At 40.3% G+C, this 13,872-nt stretch overlaps 1 protein-coding gene across 2 annotated transcripts in view; it reads left to right on the top strand.

Moving 5' to 3' along the window:
* The window catches only part of dlc1 (DLC1 Rho GTPase activating protein), a 73,850-nt gene that overhangs the window by 4,390 nt on the left and 55,588 nt on the right, over positions 1–13,872 (top strand). For both annotated transcript variants that reach the window (XM_063883582.1, XM_063883581.1), the window contains exons 3-4: positions 3,065–3,199; positions 3,523–3,642. In XM_063883582.1, coding sequence (XP_063739652.1) covers positions 3,065–3,199; positions 3,523–3,642 — 255 coding nt within the window. The remainder of the gene's footprint in view (positions 1–3,064; positions 3,200–3,522; positions 3,643–13,872) is intronic.

The following is a 13,872-nucleotide window of genomic DNA, read 5'->3' as shown; positions in this document are numbered from 1 at the left end:
TTTCATGTATAATCACTGCATTATTTTAACAAACAGATCTAAGTTAGCAAAGAATACTTGGAGGCCTTTTCAGTAATGACGAAAGTTGACATCATTACATTTTCGCTGCCAAAGATGAGAGATCGCAGTCCAGTGCATGGACATGGAAAACCATTGGTAACCATTGGCTCTAGTTTCATTTTTAGGATGATTTTCAACCTTTTGATTAAATAACCAAAAAAGTTGTCCATATGGTACTTATGTGGGGAAAATTTGGCCATTACCCTGGAAGGCGCCAACGCAATTCATCCACCATATGGTGATGGATGCCTCCTCTTCCACAGCACCACTGGGTTATCGCCATGGGATGGATTTACATCCTTTATGAGGCCAGTTTACTAAGAAAATGTGCTTTAGTGAAATAAACGTACCTAAGGGAGTTGGGGACACAAGATAGTTAGCATAAAGAGCAGTAAAAGATTGTGAGTCTTTATTATTATGAAGGCCATTACTTATCTCATGTTAATATCTGTAAGTGGACAATAGCAACAGTAACATCGAATTATCTAAGAAAGAAATTGATAAGAGATAAGAAATTGTACAAACAAATGATTATGTCCCTCATGAGACATGTTGTTGCAGATTGAGTTTGTGAAATGAAACCATCTGGTTTGCATAATGGCTTCAGATTACCTGATATTGGGCTTTGTTACTGTGTTTATTTGTTTTAGCAACAAGGCTTTATCCTGACCCAGGGCCAAACTGGCTCAACTGTCGCTTATCTGACAGCAGACCACTTGGCAACGTCAGCATCTCAGTGCTCTCTTTGCCTTTTTCTCTTCTTTTCTCTCCATATTTCATAAATCAAACCGTCATGCTTTTGGTAACTGTTTATGAATGACAAACCTACATTAAACGGAGTGTTTGCACATAGTAGTTTGATGCATAATCTTCTATATTGAGCTCAACAGAGATAAAGACCCTCAGTCTAATCGACAGGTCTGAAAAATGGGATGCAGGCCACCGGTTGAAAGAGGGGGTTTGAAAAAGAGAGCAAGGGAAGGGGAAGGAGGGGTCTAAGAGTTCAAACAGTGTGGGAACTGTCTCCCATCTCAAAAAACAGGAAGTGAAGAGGAATGTAACAGAAACCTCAAAAGATGGGAAAGAGAGAAAAGAAACCTTCTGAGAACACCCAAACCGCCAGAAAGCCCCCCGAAAAAACGTGGCCTAACTGAGGCGCCTGACATTGCACTTGTTTTTTACTCTGCTGTTTTGTGGTTGTTGTTGCCATCTCGAGCCAGATGCTTTTGTTCATTCAGTGAGGCCTCGTAAAGATGTCATTGTTTTACCACGATACAATGTTTCATTGTGATACTTTGTCAAGGAGACAAAACGATACAATGTGCGCTGCCACTAGCTACGATTGCAAATGAATGCATCAATTTGAGACACATTTCCATGACACACATGGCCCTCGATGTCTATTTGCTCTCGGCAAACTCAAAAGGAACTGCTTTTGACAGGGTAATTGGGTACTAACTGGAAAATAAATGTAAGCCCAAGTCGTAGGACGTTATAAGGGATGGAGCAGGAAGCCGGGCTCAGGGCTCGAGCTGGAGCTTGTTTATCGTGATGCAGATTCTATCTAGGATCCATAAAACTGTCAGCCTCACACACATTAGCGTTAGTCACAGCTTGTATGAATGTTGTCATCTGCACACACCCATTGTAAACTTAACTAAAACAAGATTGAGCCACATGAGCTGTGTCACAGGTTTTGTTTAGTACTGACTTTATCCTACAATAAACATTAATATTCCTCGCTAATGTATCACGTCTTAGAACAGAAAGATGTGCTATCTTCTGCGTGTCATTCTCTTTCTCTTTCCCCAGTCCTGTCTCTCTATGGCTATCCATAAAGGCAAGAAGCACCAAAAAGAATATCTGAAAACCAGGCTTATATTAACACATTAAAATGACTCTATACCACTGCGCCAACAATCACGGTGGCTGTGTGTCCCATGAGCTCACCCTTATAAAGTATTTTACTTGCCTTTTAAGCGGAGATTGTGACGAGATTTGTTTGGGACTAATGAGCCTGCCGTCTGATGTCATTTCTTAGGGTTCTTCTTGGTCGAGAAGCTCAGACAGGGAGCCACACCCAGAGCCAGGATAAATGACAGGCAGAAAGAAATTAAAACATATACTTTGTTAAGAACTCCAGGAAGGGATTAAACAAGTGTTTGAACTTCAGACAAGTGTTTGTGTATTCAATCAAACTATTCACGATTGAGGCATTGCAAACAAGGACAGAGTGGCTGGTTGTATGTGATGTAGCTTGTCTTACCAGAGACATACCACCTGAGGTCAGTGTGAGACTTGTGTTTGCACCGTTAGAATTGCTAATTAAAAACTTCTTTCAACACAAACTGAAAGAATAAGGGGCGAATGTTTTTAGGCTGAAAGTCATATGTTTAAGAGATAAACACTAAACGCAAAGGGTATAAAAAAGCAGGGGAAACAACCCGGACTATTTTAAGACAGATCGTTGTATTTGTAATATGTTGATAAATCACTGATCAGGGTCACTTTGGAGTCCTTGATTTGGAAGGGAAGTAAAGCCAATAACTGGGGAGTTTGTTAAGATTTCAATGGCTTCTAGCCAACTAGTATAGTTCCTTTTTTTTAATGTTAAATGTAAGTACAGTAGCTTGATAACATTCAGCCCACCTTGTTGAAAAGCAATACTGTCTGAGTATAGTATAGACATATTTTAAGAACATGTCGGGGACCTCAATATGAAGCAGAGAGGTTTCTTAACAATTTGCAGCCTAAACCCAAAACATATATATAACCTTAATTACTGACACACAAAGTAATAAAGGTTTTTTAAGTAGGTTCAGGTAATTTCTCTTTCCATTTAAATATTCTAAATAATACTTAATAAGGCAGGATAAGAGTCCTCTTCCCTGTCATCCTATGCATGGGGGCAGAGTTGCAATGCAAGGCTCTTACTTATTTACCAGGATGAATTCTGATTTTGGTTTATTAAAATGTATTTATTGTGATTTCTCTGTTTATTCAGGTTGAGCATGCTCGCTTGGACTCAATGGTGTTGCTGCTGATGAAGCTGGACCAGTTGGACCAAGAAATTGAGAATGCCCTCAGCGCCACCTCCTCCATGGGCAGCACGCCGACCCTCCATCGGCGACAGCTGCTGGTACACACCTGCATGTTACCCTGCTGTTACTCTTTATTAAATTAATCTTTTGCACTAAATAGATCCATACATTTCTTTTGTTTATTCAATAGCTTATGTTTTCCTACAGTATTTTCTCCTTTTATTGGCCATTTTGAGGCTTGGAAATGTCTATGTATATATGTATTGATATGTCAATATCAATGACCTGCTGATGCACTGTGTAGTTTTCTCTAAATGTATACAACTATGCTCTTGATCATCTTTGAAGAAATACTTGAATATGAAGAAAAAAACTGTTTGTTGCGATTTAAGGCCTACATTGTTATCTTTATCTGTTAAAGATGCAGGAGTTTGATGCTGGATCCGTCCCAGCAGCATCACAAAGCCCGGCACATCCACACCTTCCTGCTGCCTCCACTTTAGAATCTACACCAGCCCTTGGAGCAAAACCTAAAAGTGGGGTAAGCCAGTGCTCTAAATTATACCAATATATATCTTAACCATAATCAGCAGGTCATGAGGTGACACATTTGGAAAGACTGCTCATCTCATCTTTACTATTAACATCTTGATAGAGACACATCAAGACATCATACATCACCTTTGTTCTTTACTCCCTTTTTTGGCTTTCTTTCCTTCCCTTTGCTTTGTTATTTGTATTCTATCTTAACTAATAGAAACTTTTTTTTGAAGTTTAAATAAATCAGAATACATAAAGAGAGTGCACACACACACACTCACGCACACACACACGCACGCACGCACGCACACACACACACACACACACACACACACACACACACACACACACACACACACACACACACACACACACACACACACACACACTCACACTCACACACAGTCGTAGTGAATCCCCCAGTTGTAAGAATGTCCCCCAGCACTCAGGGCTTAGTCGAGCAGACGTTAAAACTCTATAATTAGCTGGTTCCAAAGATCTAGACCTCTTCGCCCCAACAAAGGGGTCAGAAGGGGGCTCTAAGGGTGAAAAGCCAGGGCAAGGGGGAGCAAGGGGGGGACACGCTTCAAGTAAAACGTGTGTCTTCAAACCTCCTGCTTGCTCACTTAATGACTTTGTCAGCTTCCTTTGCTATTGCTTTCAGACACAGGGCAAAGGGAACAAAGCCGGTAGCCAGTGGACTGAACCCTCAAGGAAGCTTTTACAATAGTTTGAAGACAAATGTAAATAAAAAAAACAGTTTTACATGTTTTTATCTTATGCTGTGGTAATGCATAATAAGATATCCCGAAACCATGGAACAGGATGTTTCAGATACATAACAGTTCTCTTATCTAGCTAGAACAAAACATTGCAACCTGTAGAAATATCACTGTTTCTTGATGAAAAAAAAATTCTCACATTCTTAACTCTCGCAATTCCTTGTTGACATTGCTTTGTCTTGTTGAATGTCACAACTCTTATGCTGTCTCAAAGGAAAACTATATTTCATGCATGTGTGACGGTTACTTTAAGGGACACAGAGCCCCGTGCTCTGATGTGTGATGTATAATGTCTGTGGTCAACTGTTTCCACGGCCTTCATTCCATGCAGTAACCCAAGGTTACTCACTAAGCTTGGGTAAACAGTGCTTTCACTGCGCCTAATAGGAGGCTTTTTACAGTGGAGGCCCTGCAGGGTGATTGATTGAGGCCGAAGAGATGATGACTCCATGAAGGGGATTCTCAGTGGTTAATAGTTGAAGAGACTGCTGAGTTCTTTCAATCTTAAAGTGTTAGGACGCCCACCTAATCTTTTTAGCTAGACAATACAAATCCTTTAAATGATGAAAACACAAGGCGCTTTCAGGAAGAAGCGGGGTTGACGTTTTCATTCAACCAGACATCACCTTGTTGTGTTGTACAAGATTATAATATAATAAATTATTCAAACACAGAATAATAATTTATTCATTTGTTCACTTAATCACATTTAAAATAGTACTTGGTTCTAAAAAATACACTTTTTAAACAATTATACCATCTTGAATTTCCCACACATTCCAGTTATTAAACACACTAAACAATCAAATGATTTAGTGAAAACAAAGCTTTTGCTATACACAGAACTAATCCAATATAAAATAATCCAATATCCAGAGTGCTACATATAAAGATAGTCTTGAAAATAGAAAAAAATGCTCACTAATAATTCACTGGCTCTGCACTACCTACATTTCTCACAAGCATAACTATATACTGCATTGAACGTGTCTTGGCATCCATCATTACAAGAGGTATTTGCAAGTTTACACAGGACAGCAAACAACATAGATCTTTTTGGCAAGACAATGGTGAGGGCAACCCGTTTTATAGGAAACATCAACACAGAAATTGCTACTCTACATCCTTCTGTAATTTATTAGGAGAGATCCAAGAAGTAAAAAAAAAGTAGTAGTAGGTGGACCTTTTTTACAGTGTAACCAAAAACCATGAGGATAGTGCGTGTGTGTGTTCTTACTGTGCCCAACACATCTTGCTACTCAGTGTCACTCAGTGTGATTGTACTGAGCACACACTTGTACTGTTCTGTCCCAATGATAAAAAATGAAGTGGTGGTATGTGTTCACGTTTGTGATGAGACGACACTCACTAGGCAGTGTTGTTCCCTCTGTGGCGTGGATAAGGCATTGGGTTCAAGTGAATAGATTCCTGACCTCGTGGCTATTGTTAGCCTTCAGCAGGTGGCTGTTATTCTTGCATCGAATGTGGGGCTAACATCTAGCGGATGTTGTGCCACAGCAGGTGTTTTTTCTCTTGGTGGAACTGCTATTCTTTGCCCCAGAGTGTTTTTGTTGGCAGGTTCTTATTACTTGCTTAGTGTAGCAGGTGTCTTGCCATTTTATTTTCTGTGCATTGTTTTGTTGCAACACATGGCTTTTATTTGGTTTATAGACTCCTTTTTATCTATTGATTTGGCTGTATATCATATTCAGGGTGGAAACTAACTATTCATGGATTAATCTGCAGATGGTTTTCTCTATTATTTGTTTTCTCTATGAAATGTTAAACACTAGAGAAAACTGCTCAGGCTTAGGGTGAGGTTGTAAAAAGTCTTGTTTTGTCCCAAGTCCCACTGTAGTAGAATAATAAACATATTTAAGAAAATGCAACCAATAAATATCTTTTAGTGATTTATTTTTGCCAAACAAAACTGAATATGTGACTATGACATTTTCAATAAATTGTTTCAACTCTATTTATATTCTTCCACTGACAGGTTTCATTCTTTCGGGTAGTTATTTCCAATCTTTTTGTAGTGATGGCTTGTTATTATTTTTTAAGGATTTGTATAATTTCCGATCATAGCAGTATTAGAGATCACTAATGTGTTTTTAAGTGTAATCTTTAGCGCCAAAGGTATGCGTGGTGTCAAAGCCATTTGTTATGCGACTCTATTTTTAGAGCTCCATTGCTGCAAAGGATGTGCCAAGCCACAGAGGCGGGTGGAGGCTGCTGACCCCTGACCACCTTCCTCTAAATGTTACAGTAGGAAACAACACATCAGTCACCCTCAGCGCGGAGGGTTCCCACCAGCAAGACATACCCCGAGTCCCCGTAAAGTCACAGACCATGGCTGTTATATTTAGCACGGGGGTGTTTTACATGTCATGCACACACTGTATGGTGTCGGGGAAGGTTCTGCCCTCATCTTCTTTGGTAAACATTCCATAACAGGGTGACCATTGACCCCTTGGATCTGTATTATGTGTCTATGACAACAGCGTTCCAAATACATCCTTTGTCATCTCTGGGTTGTTTTGCCGCTGTTTCACAGGGAATTCTGAAAGTACCAGATTACTAATGTCTGGTGTTTCCATGTCTGGATTCTAAAGATATTTTGGTGGGATGATTGATTGAGAGATATTTTTATTTTAAAATGACAGAAAGATTGCATTCCCTATCAGCTGGTGATGAATGTTCGTGGCTCTTTATCTGTCTGTAGTTCGGCAGACAATAGAAGCGCTGTGGTTTGCGTGCTAAGGTCACTTGCAGATCTTTTCTCTGTCCTTCCTCCTTGTTCCGGTTTGGCAGCCTCAGAGTCCCCAAACATCCTTTATTCAAACCACACCTTCCCAGTGTCCCACAGAGATAAAAGACTCAACGTTTTTCTACTTTCACTGTTTTTATTTATCATTACATTTGGTTCCAGACTCTCTGTCATACCTGTCCTAGGTCAATAGTCAATTTCATGTGCAGCAGGCATAATTACGTTTCTCTACATTCCTCTAACATATTTGGCTAAAAGATTGTTGTAGGTTATAATGAGTTAGTGAACTATTGAGTCAACCTCCATTCAGCCAGTAGTGGCTCTGGTCATGGCCACGCTATCCGCTTTGTGTGGTGTAATTGTCCCCAAGGTCACTCCTCTGCTGAGCACAGCTGTAACAAGGAGACAAACACAGACCTGCTGGGGTTTGAAAAAAGAGGGTATGAAAAAAGAAAAGGCTTGTGTTCAGAACAGGATGTGCAAAATGAACTTCTCCTCAACCCCCACAAGGAAATCTTGTTTTTCGCATAGATTCAAGGCTATAGCCATTCCATTAAGCTATCCAGGAACAGTGTAGTAAAAGGAATACAGAATAAAAATAAAATTGTATCTTTTTTATAGTTGGCAAAGTCTCATCAACCAACAAAATTAAACACAAAGCCAAAACATGGCATCATGAAATGCGTGTACATGTTTCAGCCTGCTCAAATTTCTCAAATTGACTTGAACTACGATATGCTTAATTGTTTAAGAAAAAACATTTTAGGTTTAAGCATCTTCTTTGGAAGTCAACCTCAAATTAATCTGTGTTGGCACTGCTGTACTCAATGACAACACTTTTTGTTTGCTTTTATGACAACATACTCTAACATCACCTAAATCTTTTCAGCTTGATCCCCATTTATGGCTCCATGTGTTTGTATCTTATTTTTTCCAATCTTAAATGAATCATAGTACTTCATCCAACATGAAAGCATCACTGTGCTGTGTTTGTTGCTAACGAGTACATGTTGGTAGTGTCAAAGGCACGCACTGAGTCAACAAAGTGTAACGCATATCTATTACGTAAAGTAGACAGTAACAAGCACAGAGAATAGTTGCAGGATGATGTTAGTTGTTGACAGTAAATCTTAAGGATGACTGGATAATGCAGGCATCTGGAAACACCCCTGCAGCCCAATGATAATGAACCGCCATAAATCACAGAAGGAACAAACAAGCCAAATGTACTCAAGAACTCAGACACGCACACAAACACAAATTCATAGATGCTGAAACATGCACACAGAAATTTATCGTAAAACCAGGTGCAAGTTAGGCCAACACTCATTCAAGCTTTTGATTTAAGGTTTTAATTGTAACATCGGCTTCAGCATGTGTTAACATTTTAATTTCAATGATGTATTCTTTTATTCGTGTTTGCCTTGAAGTTGCATTACCTTTGCCAAATAAAATTGAGTGTCTAAATCCAGTTGATCATCTTTGCCTTCAGTGTAAGTAATACTGAAGGCTTTTTTATTTATATTTAGCTAAATATCTTATTGTGGCAACTGTACATGTGCACAAAGTGTTTTTCTAGTAAGGTTTACCCAACATTCAGTGCTAAATATACCAGCCCAACGCAGTGCCCTGTAAAGCAGACGGTCAAGAGTGTGCCCTCTGTAGTATATCTCACAACACTATGGTCCCGCAAGGTCTCGCCCAACGGTCCTTCTCGTAAGTCAGTAAGCTTGGTGTCTGCTGTGGGGCCTCCACCGTCTTCTACAGAGGACAGTCTAATCCCTCTGTGTTGTTAACCCACTCTCTGCTTTCGCCCCAAAATGTCATCGGCTAATCCACAGGCTTGCATTGTTGGTGCAGTATGGATCATAAGACTTATCCCTGTTAACTCTGCTCCATAAGCCACACATTTAAAGTGGCGAACGGAAACAGGTGACACATTTTGTCTTTTTATCAGAGTAATGAGATGGGAGTTGAACAACGGTAATAAAACAGTCCCATTTGTTTTGGCATCTATTTTTAAACTTTTAATTCGATATGTTTAAAACCACTTGTGGAGCTTCTTGGTAACATAATAAAGAAAAGCGTAGCCTGTTTCTGAAGGATAAACCTATAGTGGACAATGGATTGATGAGGATTGGACTCCTATTTTATATTCAGTATTAATGAGGTTGTTATCTGGATTTAACTATCCTGTGTAGAGAGAATTAAAACAGCGTGGAGAAGACAGACTTCAGTACAACACATATTATGCTTGTGAAAATATACGTAGTCAAAAAAAGGGTCAGACTTCCTGTTATATGTTTTCTCATGGCATTATTTATTGGTTTGCCTTTTTTTAGTAAAGGTCATGCATGATTCATGAATTGAAATACAAATTCTCAACCAAATTAAGTTGGGGGGGTGTTATGCAGATAGAGCTATTATTAGGTAAGCCTTGAACTAAAGTTAGATATTATAAAGAGGAACTTTTCTATTTATGCACAAGAGCAAGCTTTACTACCTTCACAGAGGACCTAAGAGGTAAAGTTTGATGATGACCTGTTGGTTTCCCTTTTTTTTTTTGGGGGGGGGGGGGGGGGGGGGGAATCTTTTAGTCAGACAAGTTAAGTGTTTTTCTCTTCCGGTGATGGATTCCAAGGGCCAGTCAACAGTTTATGCTCCAGGGGCCCAGCACTAAATCCCACCAGACACTGCCTGAAACCAGAAGCCTGTTGCTTTGACTTACTCTTGTAAACAAAGACAAATGTGTGCCTATCTGTGTGCATATCCACTTTTCTCACTCTTTTTAAGCCAACCTCGCCCCACACAGAACATATCTCACAACTCAAGGTCGAGTGGAAGAACCTGGCCTCAGCTGACGTTCTCTCTGTGAGTGATTGAGTATGCGGTGCGTATGGTAAAATCATTAACCTCCTTACAACTTACTCCAACAGACCTAAAGTGCACCAATTGAAATAGATTTCACCTTGGCATCAAGCGTTATACAAGACGTCAGTACATGTTACTGAGACATTTCACCAAATTTCATAAAAAGTTGTTTTCTTTTGAAATATCTGTTAGAACCAACATCTGGACACTAATATACATCTTCCGCAGGAAATGCTCCAACGCATCATTACACCAAGTCATCACATCACTTCCTGTTGACACACTTCAAGTTTGACATGTGGAAACTATTAAAATGTGGAAAGTGCATGCGGGGGAGAAAGTATAAGGGGGGGGGTAAACTTCTCCTGAAGGAGAAGACTACAATGAAATTGTTTCCCACGTTTCTCTGCACACGTGCACTCTGGGGTCGACAGAGCATGGAGAATAAATTATTTTATAAGTGCAGGGCAGAAAGAGCACATTCATGCCAGTCAAAAACAGAAATGAGCTCCAGATAACATCTCCAAAGGCCCTGGACAGGCATGCACAAACACACACACACACACACACACACACACACACACACACACACACACACACACACACACACACACACACACACACACACAATGTCTGTCCTCCCGCTATCACACACAGTTACCTTATACATCTAGTGCCGGAGCCGCCAGCTTACCTGACCATAAGCCATCTGCACCAATTTAGCCATTTGCGTTAAGTGGTGGAGAAAAAGGTTTGGGTTAGCCTGAGCCCCCTAATCCTTGGCCAGGACAGACCATGGGTGGTCACACAAACTCAAACACACACACACACATACACCTACTGCAGCTGTAGTGCAGGAGGGGGGCCGGGGGTGAGAGGGTGGTGGAGGGTTGAGAGAGGCATGGTGGACTGCTGGGATATTTTGTGCAAGAGCCACATGCCAATGGTTTGCTTAACATCTCTGACTATCTCACTCACAAAGAAAAACTTGTTCACACAGCTGTACACAAAGTGTTCACTGGATCCAGTACGGAAAACTAAAATCTTATTGTTACAACGGGTTACAAAGGGTTTTTGAGTTATTGACTCCTTGTGTATGACATAGTTATTCTCAAGTATTTAGCACTTCCAAACACCCCGTGCTTGTCAGGTTGGACACTAATCAAAACCTCAAACATAACATTAACGTTTTGGTAATGAAATAACTATTCTTTATGGTAATTGTGCAGTTTATCATTACTCAAACTGAAGTGGTATAAAACCCACTCAACTGAACTTCCTGCTACAGTTATAGCAATAATGAACCGATTTCATACTTGCAGGCAAAACACACAGACACACAGACACACAGACACACACACACACACACACACACACACACACACACATACACATACACATACACATACACACACACACACACACACACACACACACACACACACACACACACACACACACACACACACACACACAGACATGTGTAAAGCAAACACATACCATACCCCCTGTGCCGCCCACGCAACCCACTTCCAGTAAATTAGTGGCAGTAAATGAGGCAGCTGACGCTGTCCGCCCGTCAGCCTACAGCTCCCCATTGGACACCTGACACGGTCAGAACAACCCTACACTGGGACAACCTGCACTGTGGTATGCTAGGGGGAACGCCGTTAAACATTGGGAAAATGTGACCGTGGTGCTGTGAAAACACTGGTACTTGCTGGTACCCATTCATTCACATTCTTGTCAAGCTCTGTGGTCTCTCACTCACATTTATTCAACTATAATTGCCATTATGAGGGAAAACAGAACATTATGTGAAGGTGAGATTTACACTGTGTGTAAGTGACTTCATGGGTCATTGACAGGAACCCGTGGTGTGGTGTTTACACAATAGGAAGGGCACAACCTGGTCAACTGAAATGTCTTGTTAGTGCTGAGCCAAAAAGCAACAGACCTCACATATTGTTTCAAATATTCAAGACTGTACTTTTATAGGGTTTTGCAAAAGTAGCTGATTATCAAAGTACAGAAAGGGAAGACCACTGTGTGAGGTTAAATCTCAATGTATCACAGCGTACTTATAGGATGAAGCTGGTGATATTCGATAGTCTTCTTATAGTCAACAAATCCTACTAAAAGACTAAACCCAGGCAAGATGTCAGTCCATCTGTCTTATTGCCCCCCTCGACTTCCCTACATTGTCTCTGGCACTCAGCCCAGAGCCTGTTAATTCCTAAATAAAATCTAAGTATTTAAGATATTTGGAAGTGACTGTTCTCAACAGCTGAATAACACACCTTTGAAATATTTTGAAAATACACGATGTTAGCATGCAGGAACTAATTATATACATTAATAAATGTCAAAATCAATACAGGTTGTTAGTGCTGTATCGAACTATCTTGTGTTTTGCACACATGTATATGCAGCAAGGACACTGTGCTAGTATAACTTCAGTCCAACAGCTGAAACAGCACTGAATATAAATCAGTCTCTGATTTCACCTCACTGTTGTTGTTCTGTTTGTGCTGGAGATTTAGTGACAGGGGAGTGAATGGGAGTCTCTGGCTTCTCCCTGGTGTCTTTTATAGGTCATTAATCAGCAATAAATGTTAAAGCTATTTATCCAGAGGGGACATTTTACTCACCTCGTGTGTGTATCATGATCTTTGAAGTGATGAATACTGTTTTTGCCCACACATTAAGCACAAAGGCATGTTCACACACTTAGGTAAACATAAAGACTAAGATGCACGCATTAAGATTTAGATTTAAGATCAAGTTTGTATACCAGAAAGCGGCGTCTATGAAATCTGAGTGAGACAGATTGGGACCAAGAAAAACATTTTATCCAGCTGGTAATCACCCAGCTTGGTATCAAAAACAAACTTGCATATGAGAGAAGGCATTGTGTTCAATGTCAGCAGACTGTTCATGCCTGAAGTGGTTCATCAGAAAATAGGAGAACTCTCTCAATCTTAAAGGAGAAATTCACAAGAGCTGCAGTACTCAACGTTGATCAGATTTCTAAAGTAAAGTGTACTCATGGTTATCGCAATTAGGTAAATAAGTATTGTGTGGAATAGACTGTAACTGCTATGTGAAGTGAAGAACTAGATCAAAATCTAAATGTTTCGAAACATAAGCAGACCTTCATGTCACTGAAAGATCAATGGAGTCAATCCCAGCTGCTGGACTATTAATTGGTCAAAAGCAGTCTGACCCCCATATTCACTATGAGGTTGTTGTGCAATCCAAAGAGACTCTGGGCTGTAATGTTTTTCAGCAAGGAACTAATCCAGAACATATCCCCTTTAGAAGTAAAGAAACAATGTAAAACGTGTTCATTTGTGAGGTAGCCATATTTTTTTACAATTAGACAGAAGTGACCTTTGTCATATTTCCCAGTATGTCAAACTACTCCTTTAACATGATAAACAGCGTGGCTTTTGATGTCCTGAATCTGTTGTGTCAATAGGTGCCAAAGGGTTGAACAGGCTTTAAAGTAGCCACAGCAGGACACTGCTAAATCACTTAAATGGCCTGAGGGTAAAAAACATGAAGGAGGCATTTATCTGAATAGGAATATCAGTGAATATGATATTTACAGGTTCTGCCCTCTGAAGGCAAAGTGGAAATTGGATCAATTCTGTTGAGAAGGTACCTTGTCCTGTCTGATCCATTCCAGGGGAGTGTGGATTAAAACAGGTCAGGGTGTGGGGGTCATTGAAGAAACCTGAGGTCAAAAGTCAGAGGCAAGAAAGACCTCTGCATTCCGACTGACTGCTGCCCTGCATACGCACGCACG

Source organism: Eleginops maclovinus, chromosome 5 (genome assembly GCF_036324505.1).
Source record: "Eleginops maclovinus isolate JMC-PN-2008 ecotype Puerto Natales chromosome 5, JC_Emac_rtc_rv5, whole genome shotgun sequence".
NCBI lineage: Eukaryota > Metazoa > Chordata > Actinopteri > Perciformes > Eleginopidae > Eleginops > Eleginops maclovinus.
The sequence above is the reverse complement of the archived record's forward strand: the minus strand, read 5'-3'. Positions and strand labels throughout refer to the sequence as shown.